The sequence below is a fragment of the Neofelis nebulosa genome, chromosome 3, assembly GCF_028018385.1.
Source record: "Neofelis nebulosa isolate mNeoNeb1 chromosome 3, mNeoNeb1.pri, whole genome shotgun sequence".
NCBI classification, from domain to species: Eukaryota; Metazoa; Chordata; class Mammalia; order Carnivora; family Felidae; genus Neofelis; species Neofelis nebulosa.
Window position 1 is genome coordinate 28773245 of NC_080784.1, and position 20132 is coordinate 28793376.

The 20132-nt window shown below is 42.2% G+C and overlaps 1 protein-coding gene, 1 long non-coding RNA gene and 1 other non-coding gene across 3 annotated transcripts; 1 reads left to right on the forward strand and 2 right to left on the reverse strand.

Annotated features, from left to right (window-relative positions):
* Window positions 1-210: 210 nt before the first annotated feature.
* Window positions 211-9696, forward strand: LOC131506512 (uncharacterized). The gene is made up of 2 exons (XR_009258987.1): window positions 211-1214; window positions 4179-9696. It is a non-coding gene; the product is annotated as an uncharacterized LOC131506512 (long non-coding RNA).
* On the reverse strand, window positions 2255-2327 carry TRNAR-CCU (transfer RNA arginine (anticodon CCU)). Its single transcript has one exon. It is a non-coding gene; the product is annotated as a tRNA-Arg (tRNA).
* Window positions 9697-10304: 608 nt separating the features above from the next.
* MBOAT4 (membrane bound O-acyltransferase domain containing 4) lies at window positions 10305-19498 on the reverse strand. Its single transcript, XM_058720174.1, has 3 exons — window positions 19045-19498; window positions 14850-15074; window positions 10305-11718 (listed from the first exon to the last, which is right to left on the reverse strand). Exons 1-3 carry the CDS (start codon window positions 19161-19163, stop codon window positions 10755-10757), a joined length of 1308 nt encoding a protein of 435 aa, XP_058576157.1. The 5' UTR covers window positions 19164-19498; the 3' UTR covers window positions 10305-10754.
* Window positions 19499-20132: the final 634 nt, after the last annotated feature.

The window sequence follows — 20132 nt, forward strand, 5'->3', positions numbered from 1 at the left end:
CCAATAGGTTGTAAACCTACTATTAACTACACATCACAGCTTTTATTTGGTATTTCTGAAAATGAATCATCTCCCTTATTTCTCACAATGTCCCCGTCCCCCCCCCTCCTCCCCCTGCAGGGGTGAGCAGATTGTTTTAATTTAAGTTTTGGGATAAATATTCAGAAAAGGAAGCTTTGTCATCACAAACGCCTATACACACATATGAAGCTTGTGTTCCTTCTAGGGTGGAGACTTCAAAGAAGCAGAGGTAAATATCAGACTAGGGGAAGGGACTTTGGCTGCGCTCTGAGAGCAGATGTAACCTGGATGGGGTCTTGGGGTCCTAAGGTAAGGAATGCAGGGCCTTGCTTGTTCATAGGCTGAAATCAATCAGTTGACCAGGAGTCCAGGCTTCTGCAGAGACAGACTATTTGTTGGTGGGTCTGAAAAGAAACAATAGTTGATTAGGGAGAAACAGTTCTCTGAAAAACAAGCTTTAAATTTTCTGCTAGTTTAAACTCATTAACCCTATGGGTCACGGTTTCAAACCTGCAGAAACAACTCAAGAATGGGCATTAGGTCAATCTTTACTTTTGTGAGTTTTACCATTGATTTATTGTCTTTGAATTTGTTAGGCTATTTCTTGACATGGTAGAGACTCCCCCCCCCCACCCCCGCAATTCCCTTTGTTCCCTTAAAATCTGTAACTACTAGGTTTTGCATTTCTTTGTGATTCTGACACCTAGGAAGCTCTGCCAGCAGTGTGCCTGGGCACAGATCACAGTAAATAGCTGGGATCTAAAATGACTTCTCTTGGGTCACAAAAGCTGTGTTTTGTCTTTTTTTTTTCAGGGGACCCCTAAATCTTTCTGCTTACATCTAAACCCTATTGAGAAAACTCTTCAAATAAAGCAGTCTCTTAAAGAATTCAAAGAACGCAATCATTCCCATCCTCATTTACCACCCAGAAATAGCCAATATTAACATTAGGTGACTGTCATCTATCTATGGACGGTTTTGTACAATAAAACAAAACTCTCCATTCTTTAAGCAATGACGACAACAACAGGAGTATATAGGAAGACTCTGGACTAGTTCACAGAATCTATGGAGAAGCTGCAAATCTGGTCTTGAAAAGGACAAGAACTTGGGCAGCAGCCAGAGTCTGCGGAACAGAGCCAGATGCATTGGCAGTATTTGGGAGCGCTGATGATCGGATAAATAGGCCCCAGGTATTTTTCATTATGTTCTTATACTCAAGATTTAAATTCTTACCTTAAAAAAAAAAGTTTAACAAAGAAGACAAACTACAGGAGGCAGACACTTGTTTCTTTACCCCACAGCTCTTTCTCTCTTAATAATTGCTAGCAGAAACACATTTTGGGGCCCCTGGGTGGCTCAGGTGGTTAACCACCAGACTTCAGCTCAGGTCTTGATCTCTCAGTTCCTGAGTTCAAGCCCCACATGGGGCTCTCTGCTGTCAGTACAGAGCCTGCTTCAGATCCCCTGTCCCATCCCCACCCCCCGCCCCTCCCCTGCACGGCAATCTCTCTCTCTCTCCAAAAATAAATAAACATTAAAAAAAAAGGAACATATTTTGTTTGTGGCTATGTGAACAGTTATAGGGAATGAATCATAATGGTTTAGAGAATGACTTCCGAATTTAACCTAAACGCCTTAAAAAAGATCTTTCTTTTTCCTTGCAGATCAATAATTCCAGGGTAAGACTGGTTGAAGAGATCTTTGTCAAATTGCCCAATATAGGACTAAAGCCCCTGGTATTGACTATACCTTTTATTATTTTTCTCTCTCAGGAAAAAAGATTAAAATAAGAAATGAGTTAAGAACTCCTATATTCAACATTAAAAAAAAAAAAAGCCCAATTTGAAAATGGGCAAAAGACTTGAACTAACATTTTTCCAAAGAAGATATACAAAAGGTCGATAAGCATATGAAAAGATGCTCAACATCAATAATCAGAAGGGAAATGCAAATCAAAACCACAATGAGGGGAGCCTGGCTGGCTCAGTCAGCAGAACATGTGGCTCTTGGTCTCAGGGTAGTGAGTTCAAGCCCCATGTTGAATGTAGAGATTACTTAAAAATAAAAATCTTAAAAAAAAAAAATGAAATATCACTTCACACCCATTAGAACACACACACACACACAAACATATGTATATATGTATTTACCTATACATATATATATGTGTGTATATATATACATACGCACACACACATATATGTATATATACTTTTTTAAGTAAGCTCCATACTCAGCATGGGGCTTGAACTCATGACCCTGAGATTAGGAGTCACATGCTCTACTAACTAAGCCAGCCAAGCACCCCTAGAATGACTATTATATTTAAATAAAACAAAGCCAGAATAAACAAGTGTTTACAAGGATGTGGAGAAATTGAAATGTTTGTGCACTGTTGGCAGGAATGTTGAATGGTGCAGCCACTGTGGAAAATGGTACGGCAGTTCCTCAAAAAATGAAACATTGACTATGATCCAGCAATTACACTTCTAGGTATATGACCCAAAGAACTAAAAGGAGGAACTCAAACAGATATTTTTACACCAATGTTCATAGCATCATTATTCACAGTAGCCAAAAGGTGGAAACAACTCAAATACTCAGCTTTAAAAAAGGATGAAATTCTAATACGTGCTACAACATGGATGAATCTTGAAGACATTATGCTCAATGGAATAAACCAGACACAAATGGCAAATACTGTATGATTCCACTTATATGAAGTACCTGGAATAGGGGGAAACACACAGAGACGAGAGATAGAACAGTGGTGACCAGGAACTGGGGGGTTGGGAAATGGGGAGTTATTCTCTAGTGGCTTTCTATTTAGAATGATGAAAACATTCTGGAAATGGATGGTGGTGATTACCCCAAGTATGTGAATGTTCTTAATACCACTGAAGTGTATACTTAAAACTGGTCAAAATGGTAACTTTTATGTTATGCATATTTTACCACAACAGAAGCAGTTTTGAAAAGGGATGACTGTTAATTGCTGTTCATAAGATGCATGTGCAACTTTTTCAAAAAATTAAATTTTGCATTGTTGCAAATATGTAATCCTTGCAAATTTCTTGAGGCAATTATGCCAATTTACTTTTAATGTTGCATATGAAGCCACCTCAAATGAAATAGTAAAATTATAGATAATTGTCATTATTACCAATCGTATTTGCCCCAGGCAAGGTTATAAAAAGGATCCAAAGAGTTCACCCCTTTGAAGCAGATTCTGAGTGAGGGAAAAATCTGTTAATAGATGCCCACTCTATGAAAACAAAAACGAATAGGGTGCATCCAGATCTCCCCGGACATTTGGGAAAAAATAGAAGAATAAGAAATGTCAACACACCGCAACAGAGGTTATGTGATATTATATTGGTTGTAGAATATAAGGAGAGCAAAATAACCCTTTGAATGAGCCCTCAATAAGATGATAGATACATACATACTTACGTACATACTTATGTACGTACGTACATACATAGATATTTAAAAAAACATGAGATTTACTGTCTTAACATATTTTTAAGAGTGCAGTTAGTATTGTTAGCTTATACGTACATTATATAGCAGATGTCTGGAACTTTTTCATCATGCATGACTGCAACTCTACACCTGTTGAATAGCAACTCATTTCCCCCTCTCCTCCAGCCACTGGCAACCACAGTTCTGCCTTCTGTCTCCATGAGTGTGTCTACTTTAGATACCTCGTGTAAGTGGAATCACGCAGTATTTGTCCTTCTGTGACTGGCTGATAAGCTGCACATTGCTTAGTGACAACCAGCATTCATTCCCACTATTACAGAAGTCTTGGAACTAGATTTTCCAGATCCCTCTGCCTCCAGGCTCCCGAGTTTAATCTGTTTTGCTAATTAAATACACTCACCATGCTTTTCGAAAACCCAAAGAGACCAAAAGATGCTTTTCCTCTGCCAACAGTGGTGTGCAGGCTTAAGCAGATGAGAGTTTTCTCAAGGGTTGACAAGACTGTACTCCACTGCTCTGAAGCCGAATGTGTGAGTTCCTGACCTGTGGGTTTTACTGGAAACTTTCTGACCTCCGGATTAAAATATGGAATTTCTAGTGGAGATCTAAGATTTTGCTCCCCCAAGTTTCTCAGTGATTTTGTGTCTTTCTTTCTTTTTTTCTTTCAGTTCTTATCTTAAAAGAAAAAAATCAACTTTAGGTGCCAAGGCAATTAATTCAAAGGGGAAACACTAGTCTTTTCAGAGATGGTGCTGGAACAACCGGATATCCACATGCAGAGGAATGAAATTGGACTCCTACCTCACTCTACTTTCAAATGTTAACTCAATATATCATAGACCTAATGTAAAAGCTAAGTCTAAGATTTACATAAGAGCAAATCTTCATGACCTTGGTTTGGCAATGGTTTCAGAGATATGACAAGCAAAAAGCAACCGAGGGAAATGTATAATTTGTGTTCATTAAAATTAAAAATTTTTGTGCTTCAAAGGACACTATCAAGAAAGTAGTGAAAATACAACCCACAGAATGGAAGAAAATATTTGTAAATTACATATCCGATAAGGATCAAGTATCCAAAATATTTAAATAACTCTTAACAACTCAACAGCAGAAAGCCCCAAATAACCCAGTTTAAAAATGGGCAGAGCAGGGCACCTGGGTGGCTCAATCAGTTAAAGGTCTGATTCTTGATTTCTGCTCAGTCATAATCTCAGGACTTGTAGGACTGAGCCCCATGTCCAGCTCTGGGCTGTCAGCGCAGAGCCTGCTTGGGATTCTCTCTCCCTCTCCCTCTCTGCCCCTGCCTGTCTCTCTCTCTCTCTCTCTCTCAAAATAAATAAATAAACATTAAAAAAAATTTTAATAAAAATGGGCAAAGCATCGAAATAGACATTTCTCCAAAAAAAAAAAAAAAAGAGAGATACAAATGCTAATAATTACATGAAAAAGTACTCAACATTATTAGTCATTTAGGGAAATGCAAATCAAAACCACAGTGAGACACTACTTCATATCCACTACAATGACTAGAATGAAAAAGACATCTATAACAAGTGTTTACGAGGATATGGAAAAATTGTGAGCAGGAATGTAAAACGGTACAGCTGATGTGGAAAAGAGTTTGGCAGTTCCTCAAAAAGCTAAACACAGTTACCATATGACCCAGAAATTCCACTCATATGTATATACATAAGACCATTAAAAACATATGTACCCAGGGGCGCCTGGGTGGCTCAGTCGGTTGAGTGGCCGACTTCGGCTCAGGTCATGATCTCGCAGTCCGTGAGTTCGAGCCCCACGTTGGGCTCTGTGCTGACAGCTCAGAGCCTGGAGCCTGTTTCAGATTTTGTGTCTCCCTCTCTCTGACCCTCCCCTGTTCACGCTCTGTTGCTCCCTGTCTCAAAAATAAATAAAACGTTAAGGAAAAAAAATTAAAAAAAAAAACATGTACACAAAAATTTGAACACAAATGTTCATAATAGCATTATTCATGATAGCCAAAGAGTGAAGTGCCTGGGTTTTTTGTGAAGTGTCTGTTCAACATTTTTGCACATTCTTATTGTTTTGGAAATAGGTGCCATTGACAAAGTTCACATAAAATATAACCACTAACCCTTTACTTCTTAGTGCTGAACCCCACCAAGTTTCTGCTACGTTAAAACGTGTAGAAAAGAATATGTTGGAAGTGATTTGAATCTACAGTCTAATAGTTGGCATTTTAATCAGGGTTGTTACTAATGATTGCCATTTATTCTTTGATAACAATTGGGCATTGCAATGTTCATAATCTAGTGGTCCCTATAGTGCTTATAGGAATACATTGGTCCAATCTGTTCTTTCACACCTACTGAACCTGATTCACCATCAATCTGTTCCTCATTGTTTGATCCTTTCCCCTTCACCCAGGCTCGGCAGGCTGGCTGCCAGAGCCTCTCAAGCGACCTGAGAGAGAGTTCATTGCCTGTAAGAGATCAGTCACGTGGGCAGAGTAGCATCCTTTGGGCAGAGATAAAATTTGGCTTTCTTAGTACTTTTCTGGATTGAAATATCTACTAATGCTTGCCAGGACGAACTCCTCAAAACGCTCTACCTGGGCCTCCTTTTCCATGTTCTCATGAAATTGATGAATCAAGGATTGATGAATTAACTGTGTGTCAGTGATGTCTCCCTATGGTTTGCTTTATAAAACTACATGGATAGAAAAAAATCAAGATTGGATTGTGTCCTTCAGAGAAGTTTAACAATTGAGATGGATCACTAAACTTGAGTTACCCATTTAGAGCCACTGGCTGCCTGTTGGTCACGGCAGCTGCCAACAGATGAAGAAAGAGGCCAGCGTGGGTGAGTGGCTACATGTGCATCAGGGGGACAAGGCTGTGAGCCTACCTTACCTAAAATTGAAAGGTAAATTGAAGTTCTCATGGAACATTTCCCGGGCAATGCCATCTCAACAGACAAATGATGGCCCCTATAGCTCCTTGGTCCTCTTAGGAAGGCAAATTTTGCAGTTTTTTGTTAAAGATTTTCTAATTAAGCTAGCTTTGCTAGTATTCTGAGCTTTTCAGTTATCATGGCTTATCCCATTGTTATTTATTTTATTTTATTTATTTATTTTTAATTTACATCTAAGTTAGCATATAGTGCAATAATGATTTCAGGAATAGAATCCAGTGATTCATCCCCTACACATAACACCCAATGCTCATTCCAACAGGTGTCTTCCTTAACTCCCTTGCCCATTTAGCCCATCCTGCACCCAAACCCCCTCCAGCAACCCTCAGGTCTCTGTATTTAATAGTCTCTTATGTTTTGTCCCCCCCATTTTTATATTATTTTTGTTTCCCTTCCCTTATGTTCATCTGTTCTGTATCTTAAATTCCACATATAAGTGAAGTCATATGATATTTGTCTCTCTCTGACTGACTCATTTCACTTAGCATAATACCCTCTAGTTCCATCCATGTTGTTCCAAATGGCAAGACCTCATTCTTTTTGATTGCCAAGTAATACTCCATTGTATATGTATACCACATCTTCTTTATCCATTCATCCATGAAAGGACATTTGGGCTCTTTCCATACGTTGGCTATTGTTGACAGTGCTGCTATAAACATTGGGGTGCATGTGCCCCTTCAAAACAGCACACTTGTAGCCCGTGGATAAATGCCTAGTGGTGCAATTGGGGGTCATAGGGTAGTTCTATTTTTTAGTTTTTTGAGGAACCTCCATACTGTTTCCCAGAGTGGCTGCACCAGTTTGCATCCTCACCGACAGTGCAAAATGGCTCCCCTTTCTCTGCATCCTCACCAACATCTGTTGTTGGCTGCGTTGTTAATTGTAGCCATTCTAACAGGTGTGAGGTGGTATCTCATTGTGGTTTTGTTTTGTATGTCCCTGATGATGAGTGATGCTGAGCATTTGTTTCATGTGACTGTTAATGGCTTATCCCACTTTTAGAAATTTCTTAATCAACAGAATCTCATACAATGATATTTTTCAAAATTTGGATGAGGTCCCATGGGGGGATCTGTGAAGCCTCCTACCAAACTCTTTAGAGTAAATTGGCTGATAAAAGGTAGGATGCCAGAAGCCAGGGGCTTCAGCCCCATTGGGGGCTGTTTCTATGGGTTACTTAGCTCTAGTACTTGGCCCCGATAATCTAATTCACTTGTCCAGGGTACCACCTACAGGACAGCAGCTGCTGGCCCTTTCCTTGCATTTATAGAGGATAAACATAATTTATCAAAATACTATTCTGTTTGGGCCTATAAGTAGGACAGAATGAGACAGAAATCAGGGGTGGCCTGAAGGCCACTTTCTAGATCAAACAAAAGAAGAAAAGTGTCATATCCAGTTCTGAAAGCAAGGTCAGAGCCATGAGATTAATAATGACAGAGATGAAAAAGCAGGTGCTATCGGTGATATGTCAAAGGGAATTTGGGAGGCAATAGGCGGGGTCTTGGGAGTGATAATCAGTAACTGAAGGAAAGGGAAACTAAAGTTGCCAAATGCTGAGGGAGCAGCTGAAGCAGGAGTCAGGAACTCAAAAATTAAGTCCTAACAAAGGAAATGAGGATTGGAAGAAGATACATTCTCTGCTCTCTGCTCTTGGATCCTCTCCTCTGTGCAGACAGATGGCTTCTGGATCTACATGTCTGGCTCAGACTTTTTTCCTTAGATTAAGTCCTTCAAATCACATTGTTCTTTATACTGTCCAATATAAATGAAGCATTTCTATAGGATGCAAATAGAAAGCGAAGGAAGTAGATGTCCTGGTTTTAACCAATCGGAGGAGCAGAAATTACCCCTGGCCATCAATAGAGAGATAGATTTGGAGACCAAATTGCCCTTTAAAAAACTTTATTAACCAACTACTTTTTAAAATTGAATAATCTATCGTAAGCATTTTCCTAATCATTAAAGGCATTCATGTAAAAAATTTGTTCAAGTGTAATGTACATACATAAACTTGCACATATCTTAAGTGTACAATTTGAAGGGTTTTCATAAACTGAACACATACATCCATGTAGCTAGCTCCTCAGACGTGCCTGTATACAAGCATTCATTTTTTTAATGGTTTTATTATTTTTTAAATTTATTTTTTGAGAGAGAGAGAGAGAGAGAGAGTGCAAGTGTGAGCGGGGGAGGGGCAGAGAGAGAGGAAGACAGAGGATCCAAAGCAGGCTCCCAGCTGACAGCAGAGAGCCCCACGTGGGGCTCAAACTCACAAACCTTGAGATAATGACCTGAGCCAAGTCGGACGCTCAACCGACTGAGCCACCCAGACGCCCTCAACCGTTCATTTTTAATAGCTCTATCATAGCCCATCGTAATTGCTTAACCATTCTCCTAATGCTGACTTTTTTTTTTTTAATGATAAATAATGCTGCAATGGTTATTTATCTTTCTTCCCAACCTATAACACCACCACTACCATCCCACTTGCCCGTCTGGGTCGGATTCTAGGGATGTCCTTCCAGCAACGTGCTTGTAATGGTCTTAGAGTACTTTAACATCCCCTTGGCAACCTACTGCTTCCCCTTGACTATCCCCAACCTTGGAAAATCCTGTTTGTCCACATTGTCTCCTCTGTGTCGGAGGGTTAAGGCCACTACAAATTCCTGCCATCTGTTCAGGGCCTCACCGCTTGTTGTGCTATATTCTGTGTGTGAAGATCGGGCTGTTTGTTTGCTGTCTGTTAGTGAGTGATATTGACACAACCTTTTTTTTTTTTTTTAAGTTTATTTATTTATTTTGAGAGAGAGAGAGCTTGAGTGGGGTGGGAGCAGAGAGAGAGGGAGAGAGAATTTCAAGCAGGCTCCATGCTGACACAGCACAGAGCCTGACGTGGGGCTTGAGCTCACAAACTGTGAGATCATGACCTGAGCTGAAATCAAGAGTCAGATGCTTCACCAGCTGAGCCACCCAGGCGCCCCGACACAACTTTCTAAATGATCTATAACTTCTGACTGTCTTCGTCAGGTTTCAAAAATTAGAAGCTCACTTGCAAGTTTAAATTTTGTAAAGAATGAAAATGGTTGGTTTGGGAAGATTAGATGCTGTGCAGTGCTTCCCATGGTGCAATAAACGGAGTCAGCAGATGATTTTAAGTGGAACACAAACGATTTGTATGTATTCCTTTTAGTGAATATGAGAATAAAATATAATTAATGCACTAAACTCGATTTTCACCAATGCCATTGCTTAGAAAGAGGGTAAGTTTTTAAAGTAAGCTGAGCTAAAATTGATTTGAAGAGAAATTGTAATTCTGTAACATGCCAGGTGGCCCACAGATGTGAAAACGATCGTTATGTGACTGTGGCTTCACTACCACTGGAGGTCTTGACAGCTTTCTCTTGGGGTATTTTAAGTCCTAACAGAGGAAGAAACAGAGACAATTATTTAGGATGTGCCAAGAAAAGGGAACTGGACCCTCAACGTTGTACTAAAATAGGATTTACTTCTTGTTCTTGGTCTCTTTGTGTGACATATTTCATGGGTCAGTTTTGTACTTAACAATTATGTAAGTGCTTATCAAGCCTCAGCCAGATTTTCAATTTATTAACATATTCTGAGATAATATCAGCCTTTCCATTCTGAGACCAAATTTTTCAAATTACTTACGGATCAGCATGAGTTTCTAGTTCATGCAACAAACTCACACAATTATATGATTTAGAGGGTTTTTGTTGTTGTTGTTGTTGTTTTTAAAGTAATCTCTACACCCAACACGGGACTAGAACTCATGACCTCGAGATCAAGAGTCACATGCTCTAGTGACTGAGCCAACCAGGCACCCCTGACTTAGGTTTTTGTTTTTGTTGTTTTTGTCTTGCTGAACTCACGGTCCAGGATCAAGTGGACCAATTGGACACTCAGTGTTTAGGTGTCCATGTATACACTGTTTGTCATTTGGTTCACAGTACCTAATGTTTTTATCTATCCCCTTACCTAAATGTTGTTTCCACACCTACACTGTAAGCCCCAAGGGAAGAAACCATGTCTTTGTCTCTTTTTTTTTGGGGGGGGGGGCGGGACTTCGGTACCAGTATAATAGCTTGTTAAAGTAGATGCCCAAATTTCTATGGCAAGACATGAGGTATACGCATCCAATACTTGAAAAAAAAAAAAAAAAGACCTAGTATGGAAAAGTTCAAGCATATGCATCATCAACACACCATCTGGCACTTTTTAAACTCTATTTCATGGATGTATAAGATGAAGGCTGGGGAAAGATATCAGGTCAATTTATGCTTTCTCTTCGCTAATAGAAAAAGCAAAATACAATACACCATGGGAAAGACACTGTTGTAAGAATTACACAGCAGCCAGAGAGAGGAGAGGCTCCTGACCTCCACAGCCAGCATTATATAGGCAATGATGAGCTGGGTGTGGGCCCAGGTGACAGTTCTATAGAGCAGCTGCATCGGCCAGGATCTGATAGACAAGTTGGCAAAGGTGTGGATTAGGTAATCAGCTTCCACCATCAGAGCCCAGCAGAGGAAACCAAACACCTGTCCTGGATGGAGCCCGTGCCACCAGGCAGAGAAGGCAAATGTCTGCAGCAACGGCCAGGCCCTGCCGTGCTGGAATATGAGGCGTCTGAGCCACCCAGCTGTGCTTTGGTTCCACTTTCTCGTGAACAGGGATATCCTGTGGGTTGTTTCCAGTGTCCAAATGTCCGCATCAGGGACGTATCCCTCCCTAGCAGGGCTCTGACCAAATTCAGGTCCAAAGCCTGCTGCATGGAGGAGCGCATCATCCAGGATCCAGCAGGAATAGTAGGTGAGTTTGAAGAGCTCGGCTGTGGACCACATGACACGGATGCACTGGAGTTGCCGGCAGTCAGTCAGACCTGCTCCTGCACCCACCACCTTCCTCAGGACCACCTTTAGGCACTCGAGGCCCAGAATCTGCAGACCCATCCGGGTCAGAGCCCAGACAGAGCGCCTGGGACCCAAACTGCTGGACCCTTGAACACGAGCCTGAAATCTCTGGAAGGAACACAGGGAGCCTCCTAGGAGAGCAGGGAAAAAGAGCAAGTAGCTGAAATAGGGCAGTGTCTTCCACAGATGTTCAAGAACAGAGCTTCTGCCCCTGATGCCTCTTGCTTCTGCCTTCACTTTTCCCTCACAAAGGTCCAGAGAGAGGGATGTGACCCTCTGGGTCAAGAGCATGAGGGAGGAAAGAGTGATGCAGAACCTGAAAGAGATTTATTTAAATGTGAAAACGCTCCCCATATTTATTTCATCCCAGTCCAGTCCCTCACACATGACCCCACAGCAGATAATAGCTCTGAATGATCAAGACCGATGTCCTGGCCTACAGTGCCCCCACAAAGACTCTTAGATTAGTTCAGACCACAAGCTACTCTGGGCAGGATCAAGAGGTAAATGGGGAAATCGGGGCACCTGGGTGGCTCAGTCGGTTAAGTGTCTGACTTCGGCTCTGGTCATGATCTCATTGTTCAGGAGTTCAAGCCCTGCGTTGGGCTCCATGCTGGCAGCTCAGAGCCTGGAGCCTGCCTTGGATTCTGTGTCTCCCTCGCTCTCTGCCCCTCCCCCGCTTGCACTCTGTCTCTCTCTCCCTCAAAAATAAACATTTAAAAAAAATTTTTTTAAGGTAATGGGGAAATTAATCATGAATCCGAGAGGCAACTAAAAGACTGACAAGGAATATCATGGGGAAATATTGATTATAATATTTCTAAGAATGGCCTATACAGATTAGGATCAGGGACCTGGAAGAAATTTGCCATGGAAGAAACAAAAATTTAGTACTGACGAGACTATAGTGAAGCAGAGATTTTGAATATGAACCGGTCCCTAATAGTAAGATTTTGCAGGCTGTGGTTTCTGTGCTGAGGAATGTGAGTCAAGCTAGGGGTTCAGGGTGTGCACTGAGTCATTAGCAATTTGAGGGGTGTTCTTAACCAATCACCTGAACTGCTCTGGCTTCAGTGTCACAAGGTAGAGAAGATACTACTGGCAAAGTTATTGTGGAGAAAATTAAGGAAAATTATATGGTGCACTCTACAATCAGGGTTGCTGTCCTGTGGAGAGAAAATGACACTGTTTCCCAAATGCTGCTGTTTCATTCTGTGAGTCTGAGGATTTAAGGACAACTGACCTCATCTGACTTATCCAAACAGTAAGTAAAATTGCCTCCAAATGCCACCAACCCCTGTTCACACTCCTTCTGTTGGGGTGGAATGTTTCCCCGTAAATTCGTATTTTGAAGCCCTATCTCCCAGTCCCTCAGAATGTGACTGTATTTGGAGATGAGTTGATTAAGTTAAAATGAGGTCATCAGGGGCACCTGGGTGGCTCAGTTGGTTAAGTGTCTGACTTTAGCTCAGGTCATGATCTTGTGGTTCATGGGTCTGAGCCCCGCATTAGGCTCTGGGCTGACAGCTCAGAGCCTGGAGCCTGCTTCCGATTCTGTGTCTCTCTCTCTCTCTCTCTGCTCACACTCTGTCTCTCTCTCTCTCTCTCAAAAATAAATAAACATTAAAAAAAATTTTTTTAATGAGGTCATTGGGGTAAACCCTAAACGAATATGACTGGTCTCCTTATGAGAAGAGGATATTAGGGCACAGACACACACAGAAGAAAGACCAGATGAGGACACAGGGGGAAAGAGCCATCTACAAGCCAAGGAGGGAGGCCTCAGAAGAAGCTGAACCTGCCAACACCTTGATCTTGAACTTCCAGCCTCCAGAGGAAGTAAGTTTCTGTTGTGTGAGCCACCCAGTCTTCATTACTTTGTTATGACAACCAGAGCAAATTAGCACCTCTTCCCATTTCAGCTCTGGCTCAGCCTTCCTTCCTTCAACCAGATCCCGTTGAACTTGCTCCTCCAGCCCCTATCAGGTCCTGGCTTCCCACTGAAATGCTAATTCACCACACCCTAGTCAGTACTCCCCATTCCCTACCGGCTGCCATCTTGCCTCTTCTTCTGAGAAGCAAACCCTAAAGCCTTTGGTGAAGACAGTGAGGATAAAGAAAAGGATTCTGGGTGTGGCAGGGATGGCAAAATGAGTGAAGCAATGGCAAGCTAGAATCAGACCCGCCTCGACAGGTCACAGCCCCTGTTCTGTGAGTGACCATGGACCCACGCCAATTGTGATAACAGAGGGAGCCAGGGACCACAGGCCTCAAGAATACAGACATACCTGTATTAGATAACTCTAATCTTGGTGATCTCAGGGACTCATGAAAACATTTCTTTAGACTGATTCTTTTTCCTACACTAGGTGACCACCCTTCTGGGAGGATGGAATAGCTGAGTCTCAATGAAAGCAAAACTCTTGGGGCACCTGTGAGTCTCAGTCAGTTAAGCATCCAACTCCTTTTTTTTGTTTTGTTTTTTTAATCATTATTTTTGAGAGAGAGAGAGAGAGAGAGAGAGAGAGACAGAGTGTGAGCAGGGGAGGAAGAGAGAGAGAGGGAGACCCAGAATCCGAAGCAGGCTCCAGGCTCCAAGCTGTCGGCACAGAGCCTGACGTGAGGCTTGAACTCATGAACCGTGAGTTCATGACCTGAGCTGAAGTTGGACGCTTAACCAACTGAGCCACCCAGGCACCCCAGCATCTGACTCTTAATTTCAGCTCAGGTCATGATCTCACAGTTTGTGAGTTCGAGCCCTGCGTTGAGCTCTGCACTGACTGTGTGGGGCCTGCTTGGGATTTACTCTCTCCCTCTCTTTGCCCCTCCCTTGCTCCTGCTTGCTCTCTTGCTCTCTCTCTCTCTCTCTCTCAAAATAATTAAATAAACATAAAAAAAAAAAAGAAGAAGAAGCAAAACTCTTGCACAGCAGCTTCCATGGGAAGGTAGCAAAGGTTTACAGTGGATTGATACCTTCCTGGTCCTATTAAAGGGGAGGAGAGGCCGCTGGCCGTGTGTCTAAACCACCAACTCTGAGTTCAGCAAATAGTGCTTAGTCACTTCAAGACAGGCCTCATCCAGGGGCCCTGGGACCCCTGGTTCAACGCCCTTTCAGGCACAATGTTAAGTACAGCTAAGTGCCAGATACTGTGCTACACAGCAAATACATGGTAGTTATTTATAGTCACATCATTACATTTATATACATTATCTCTAACATCAAAGATTTGCATTCAGAGACATAAACACACATATACACATACACGCACACTTTTGTTTTTAGGAAAAGAAATGGAGGCTGAGAGGTTAAATGACTTGCTTAAGGTCACACTGCTCAGATGTGCAAGAACTGAAATTCAAACTCCACACTCAGGGTCTCTCCACGTCCCCCAGGCACAAGCAAAGCCTTGGCTGGTTTAATACAGCCAAGGGAACAGGCCGCTTTACCTCATGGAAGGACGTTCTTGCAGGTAATATTCAGTATAGTGCAGACCCAGGTGACACAGCGTCTGCCAGCTCATCTGAAAGAAGAAAGCCCACCTGTGGACATCCTGGGGGCCGAGAAAGGAAATCAGAACCCCGGCGCACAGAGCAGGGATGAGGACAAGCACGGCGAAGGAACCCATAGCAGCCCAGGCCAGGGCCCCGCCTCCAGCCAGGAGAAAGAGGTACCTGGAAGAAAAAGGACAAGTGTGAGACTGACTAGGAACAGTGTGACAGATGAGTCACTTCAGATGTCATTCTGGAGAATCCCATGTAACACCTAAGGGAGCCATACTGTTATCACTCCAAAGTCTTCTTTTTGTTTTTCTGAGGGAAAGAACCCTGGGAGAAAAAGCCAGAGTCCATTTGAAAACACCTACCTCAGGAAACAAATTTTGATACCCACCATTCAAGTGGGAACAACACCCTCCCCTGACAATCCTGTGGGTGACAGCTCTGGAAGGTTCCCTGGTGGGGACATCTTAAAAAATCTAGCGGTTTGCTGGGGCACCTGGGTGGCTCGGTAGGTTGAGCATCTAACTTTGGCTCAGGTTATGATCTTGCAGTCTGTGAGTACAAGCCCCGCATCAGGCTCTGTACTGACAGCTCAGAGCACGGACCCTGCTTTGGCTTCTGTGTCTCCCTCTCTCTCTCTCTGCCCTTCCCACTTGTACTCTGTCTCTGTCTCTCTGTTTCTAAAAAATAAACATTAAGAAAAAATTTTTTTTTAATCTAGTGGTTTGCTGCCTGACTGAAAAGTGATGGGAAGCTAGTGTCGAGGATCTAGGACAGCTCTCTAGACATCGTCTCATTGAGATGAGCCTCTTTCCTTTTCGCTGGGTTGCACTGCCCTGCACCATTCCAGAGAGAGTGGGAAAGGGGACTCCGTGCCTCTCTCCACTAACTGTTTGAAAACTCAATTGAAAAAAAAAAAAAAAAACTCAATTAGAAAATCTTTATAGGTGCTCTTAATCTTCCCTATTGCACTTTAAAGATCTTAGGAGTTGGTGGTTTTTCTTAATGTTGTTAAAGACCCACGTCAGTGAAGTGGTTTATGCAAACTGCCTCCCTCAGAAGCTGATAGATGCCCTGAGGATGTGCAGAGACCTGGGAAATTTCACATTATGAGGACTCAGTTCTTCTTTCTACAGTGTATGGAGGTTAGTTTGTTTGTTTACTTTAAAAAAAATTTTTTTTTAAAATTAATCTCTATACCCATTGTGGGGCTTGGACTCATGACCCCGAGGTCAAGAGTCACATGCTCTCCCAATTGAGCCAGCCAGGTGCCCCTGTTTGTTTGTTTTAATTGGTGCCAAATTAATAAATCTGAATGAAGAGGTGTGAAAATAGGTCCTGGCTGGTCAGGGATACGAAAATTGAGTCAAAGAGGCCTATGCTTTTGGGGCACCTGGGTGGCTCAGCCAGTTAAGCGTCCAACTCTTGATTTCAGTTCAAGTCATGGTCTCACGGTTCGTGAGTTCGAGCCCCATATCTGGCTCTGCGCTGACAGCACAGAGCCTGCTTGGGATTCTCTCTCCCTCCCTCTTTGCCCCTCCCTCCCTTCAACCTAAATAAACATTAAAACAAACAAACAAAAAGATTAAAAAGAGGCCTACATTTTCTTGACCACTGCAGGGTATGTATCATGGCTCAGCGACACACACACATTAGTAAGAATGTCTTTCCTGTGGGGGGACTGATAGGTGGTCCCCGTGTAAGTTGCTCTATCACACAGGGTCTGGGTCATTCCTGTGCTTCCCTGCCACGGAAAAATAAGGGGAACACGTATTCCTTACACAGCAGAAGTAGAAGCCTGAAGTGGCAACTGCCCTCAGGCTTTGTAAACATTAAAATGTCTACACGTGTTCAATGTAGGCTACATGATGTATTGAGTACTTATTTTATTCTAGTCATTGTGCTAATAATCTCTTTGTAAGAAATAGCTTTATTTAATCCTTAAAATAACTCCATGAGATAGGCATTATTATTTCCATTTCACAGATCAACTTGAGAATTTATTCACATACACAGGACACTCAGGAAGGGAAGGACCCAGGATCCGCCAGGCTGACTCCGAAGCCAGGCATCTCTCTCTCTCTTTTTTAAGTTTATTTATTTTTTTTTTTAATTTTTTTTTTTTAACATTTATTTATTTTTGAGACAGAGAGAGACAGAGCATGAACAGGGGGAGGGCCAGAGAGAGAGGGAGACACAGAATCTGAAGCAGGCTCCAGGCTCTGAGCTGTCAGCACAGAGCCTGATGCGGGGCTCGAACTCACGGACCGTGAGATCGTGACCCGAGCGAAGTCGGACGCTCAACCGACTGAGCCACCCAGGCGCCCCTAAGTTTATTTATTTTTGAGATATTCCCTCTCTCTGCAAGAGAGAGGCAGCGCACGTGCACGCATATGCACACACAAGCAGGGGAGGGGCAGAAAGAGAGAATCCCAAGCAAGCTCCATGCTGTCAGCACAGAGTCCAGAGCCCCACGTGGGCTCAAAGTCACAAACCAAACCATGAGATCATGCATGACCTGAGCTGAAATCAACAGTTGGACGCTTAACCTACTAAGCTACCCAGGCGCCCCCCCAAAGCCGGCAATCTTAACCCTATGGGAATTAACCCTTGTTTTTGCACTTACTTTGCTTTATTATTTGTGATTCTTTCTCAATAGGAAACTTTTTTACAACTGCTCCCCTCCTAAGTGAGGGTAAGGGCGGTCAACCAGTTGTGAACATGTAATATACCACAGATTAGTCAAACTCAGTAGTTTTTTTTATTAGATACAACTAGATCTTACTTAAAAATCCCCAGTGTATAAAAATCTTAATTTCCAAAATAAGTGAATCATTAGGAGGTAGCCCTCGGGCAATGGATTTTCATGTGACACAAGGATATTCCACAAACTTCTTTAAAAACACGGGCTGCCTTTAATGTATATAATGTATTAACTATACAGGGGCGCCTGGGTGGCTCAGTTGGTTGAGAGTCTGACTCTTTGTTTTGGCTCAGGTCATGATCCCAGGGTTGTGGGATTGAGCCCCATATCAGCCTTTGCACTGAGCATGGATCCTGCTTGAGATTCTCTCTCTCTCTACCCTCTCCCCTGCTTGTGCTCTCTCTCAAATAAAAAATAATAATAACTGGGGCGCCTGGGTGGCTCAGTCGGTTGAGTTTCCGACTTCGGCTCAGGTCATGATCTCACGGTCTGTGAGTTCGAGCCCTGCGTCGGGCTCTGCGCTGACAGCTCGGAGCCTGGAGCCTGCTTCGGATTCTGTGTCTCCCTCTCTCTGACCCTCCCCCATTCATGCTCTGTCTCTCTCTGTCTCAAAAATAAATAAACATTTAAAAAATAATAATAACTTATTAACTACACAAAAATCATTTCAATCAAGTTATCAAGTCTCTAATGATAATAATTTTTGGACCCCAGATTAAGATCCAGCCAATCTAACATAATTTATTTCGACTTATTCCATTTCTCTGAGAAATCATACAAAGGCATTTTAAAAATTAGTTATATATTTAATAAAATTTAATTTTATTGAAAATGATAAAATTCCATGAAATTAGGACTGGTCAAGAGTACAGGACATATGGTGGGGGTATAGACATATCTGTTTGGGGAACTCCTGTACTAACTCAACATCAATCTCTCCCCAGAGTTTATTTTCACCGTTTTCCCCTTTAATGTAAACCTGTCAAACTTTGAGTCAATGCAGACATGATGTCAATTTCCACTACCATTGCACTCTAATAGAGATATCAATGATTGAGCAATCAATAATCAGTGGTAGTGATAAGTACTTAAAAACAACCGTACAATTAATTATTTTTTAAAAAATTTTTAACATTTATTCATTTTTTGAGAGACAGAGAAAGACAGAGCATGAGCCGGGGAGGGGCAGAGAGAGAGGGAGACACAGGATCCATAACAGTCTCCAGGCTCTGAGCTATCAGCACAGAGCCTGATGCGGGACTGGAACCCGTGAACCGTGAGATCATGACCCAAGCCGAAGTCAGTCACTTAACCGACTGAGCCACCCAGGCGGCCCCCGTATAATTAATTATTTAATCTTCATGTCTTCAGGCCAATCCGTGCTTTTTGACCTACTATGGTATTCATAGATGTAAGAGCAAAATTAGCCTTTAAACCTACCTGGCAGGGGTGGAAAATGAATCCATAGTGCAGAGATAATTAAACAGAAGTGCAAAAGGAAAAGCGGCCCCTTGATAAAGTGATACAGGATGGAGGAAGAACAGCTGAAGCCAATCCATTGTGAACTGGGACAAAGATACTGTCCTTTCCAGAGTCCTTCCTTCAGGAAGAGAAATCTCAACCAGGTTCTCTTTGATCTGCTTATATGGCTCAGGAAGGCGTGGGTGAGTAAAGAGCAAACAAAAGCACTGGTGAGAAGCAGCATAAAAGTTGGCTTTCTGATAAAGGGAACTGCACTATAGAAACCAAAATGTGTTTTGGTGTGATATTAAGAACATACAAAAAACATTGCTTTCACAATTCTCGTTTAGTTTACACACTGTGTTATTTGCCTTTCCAGTCATCTGTCTGTCATATTTTCTTCACTAAGTTAAAGAAAAATGTCATTTTCCAGTTGTGGACAGACAACTGGCTGGCTGGGAAGGAGAAGCAAGGATGTGAGCGAGGAAAGGAGTCACCATAATCACGTGAGCCAATTCCTAAAATAAATGCATGTGCGTGTGTGTGTGTGTGTGTGTGTGTATAATCTCCCGTGGTTTTGTTTCTCTGGAGAACTGTGATTAATACATACACCATGGAAGTCTTTCAAATTAATTTAGACAGACATTGTTTGAAAACAGGTGCTTATATGCTTGGGGACAATAGAATGTTTTAAATTCATCCATATATTTATTCAACAATTTTGTTTTTTAGTATTTATTATGTGTCAGGTACTGTGGTCAGTGCTGGGTAAACGGGGACAAATTCGTGTGGCTACTTTCAAGGAACTAAGTCTTTGGGGAAAATAATAAGATAAACAATTACAGCTGCCGATGGGTCCTTTTTTTGCTTTTTTTTTTTTTTAAAGTAAACTCTACCCCCAAGATGGGGTTCAAACTTACAACCCAAGATCAAGAGTCCCATGTAGTACCAACTGAGCCAGCGAGGCACCTGGATGATGGGTCCTCTTCTTATTCCATGGAGAAAACCAGCAGTAGAGCAAGAATGACCTATTTCTGATTGGGTGGCCAGAGAGGGTGTCTCTGAGT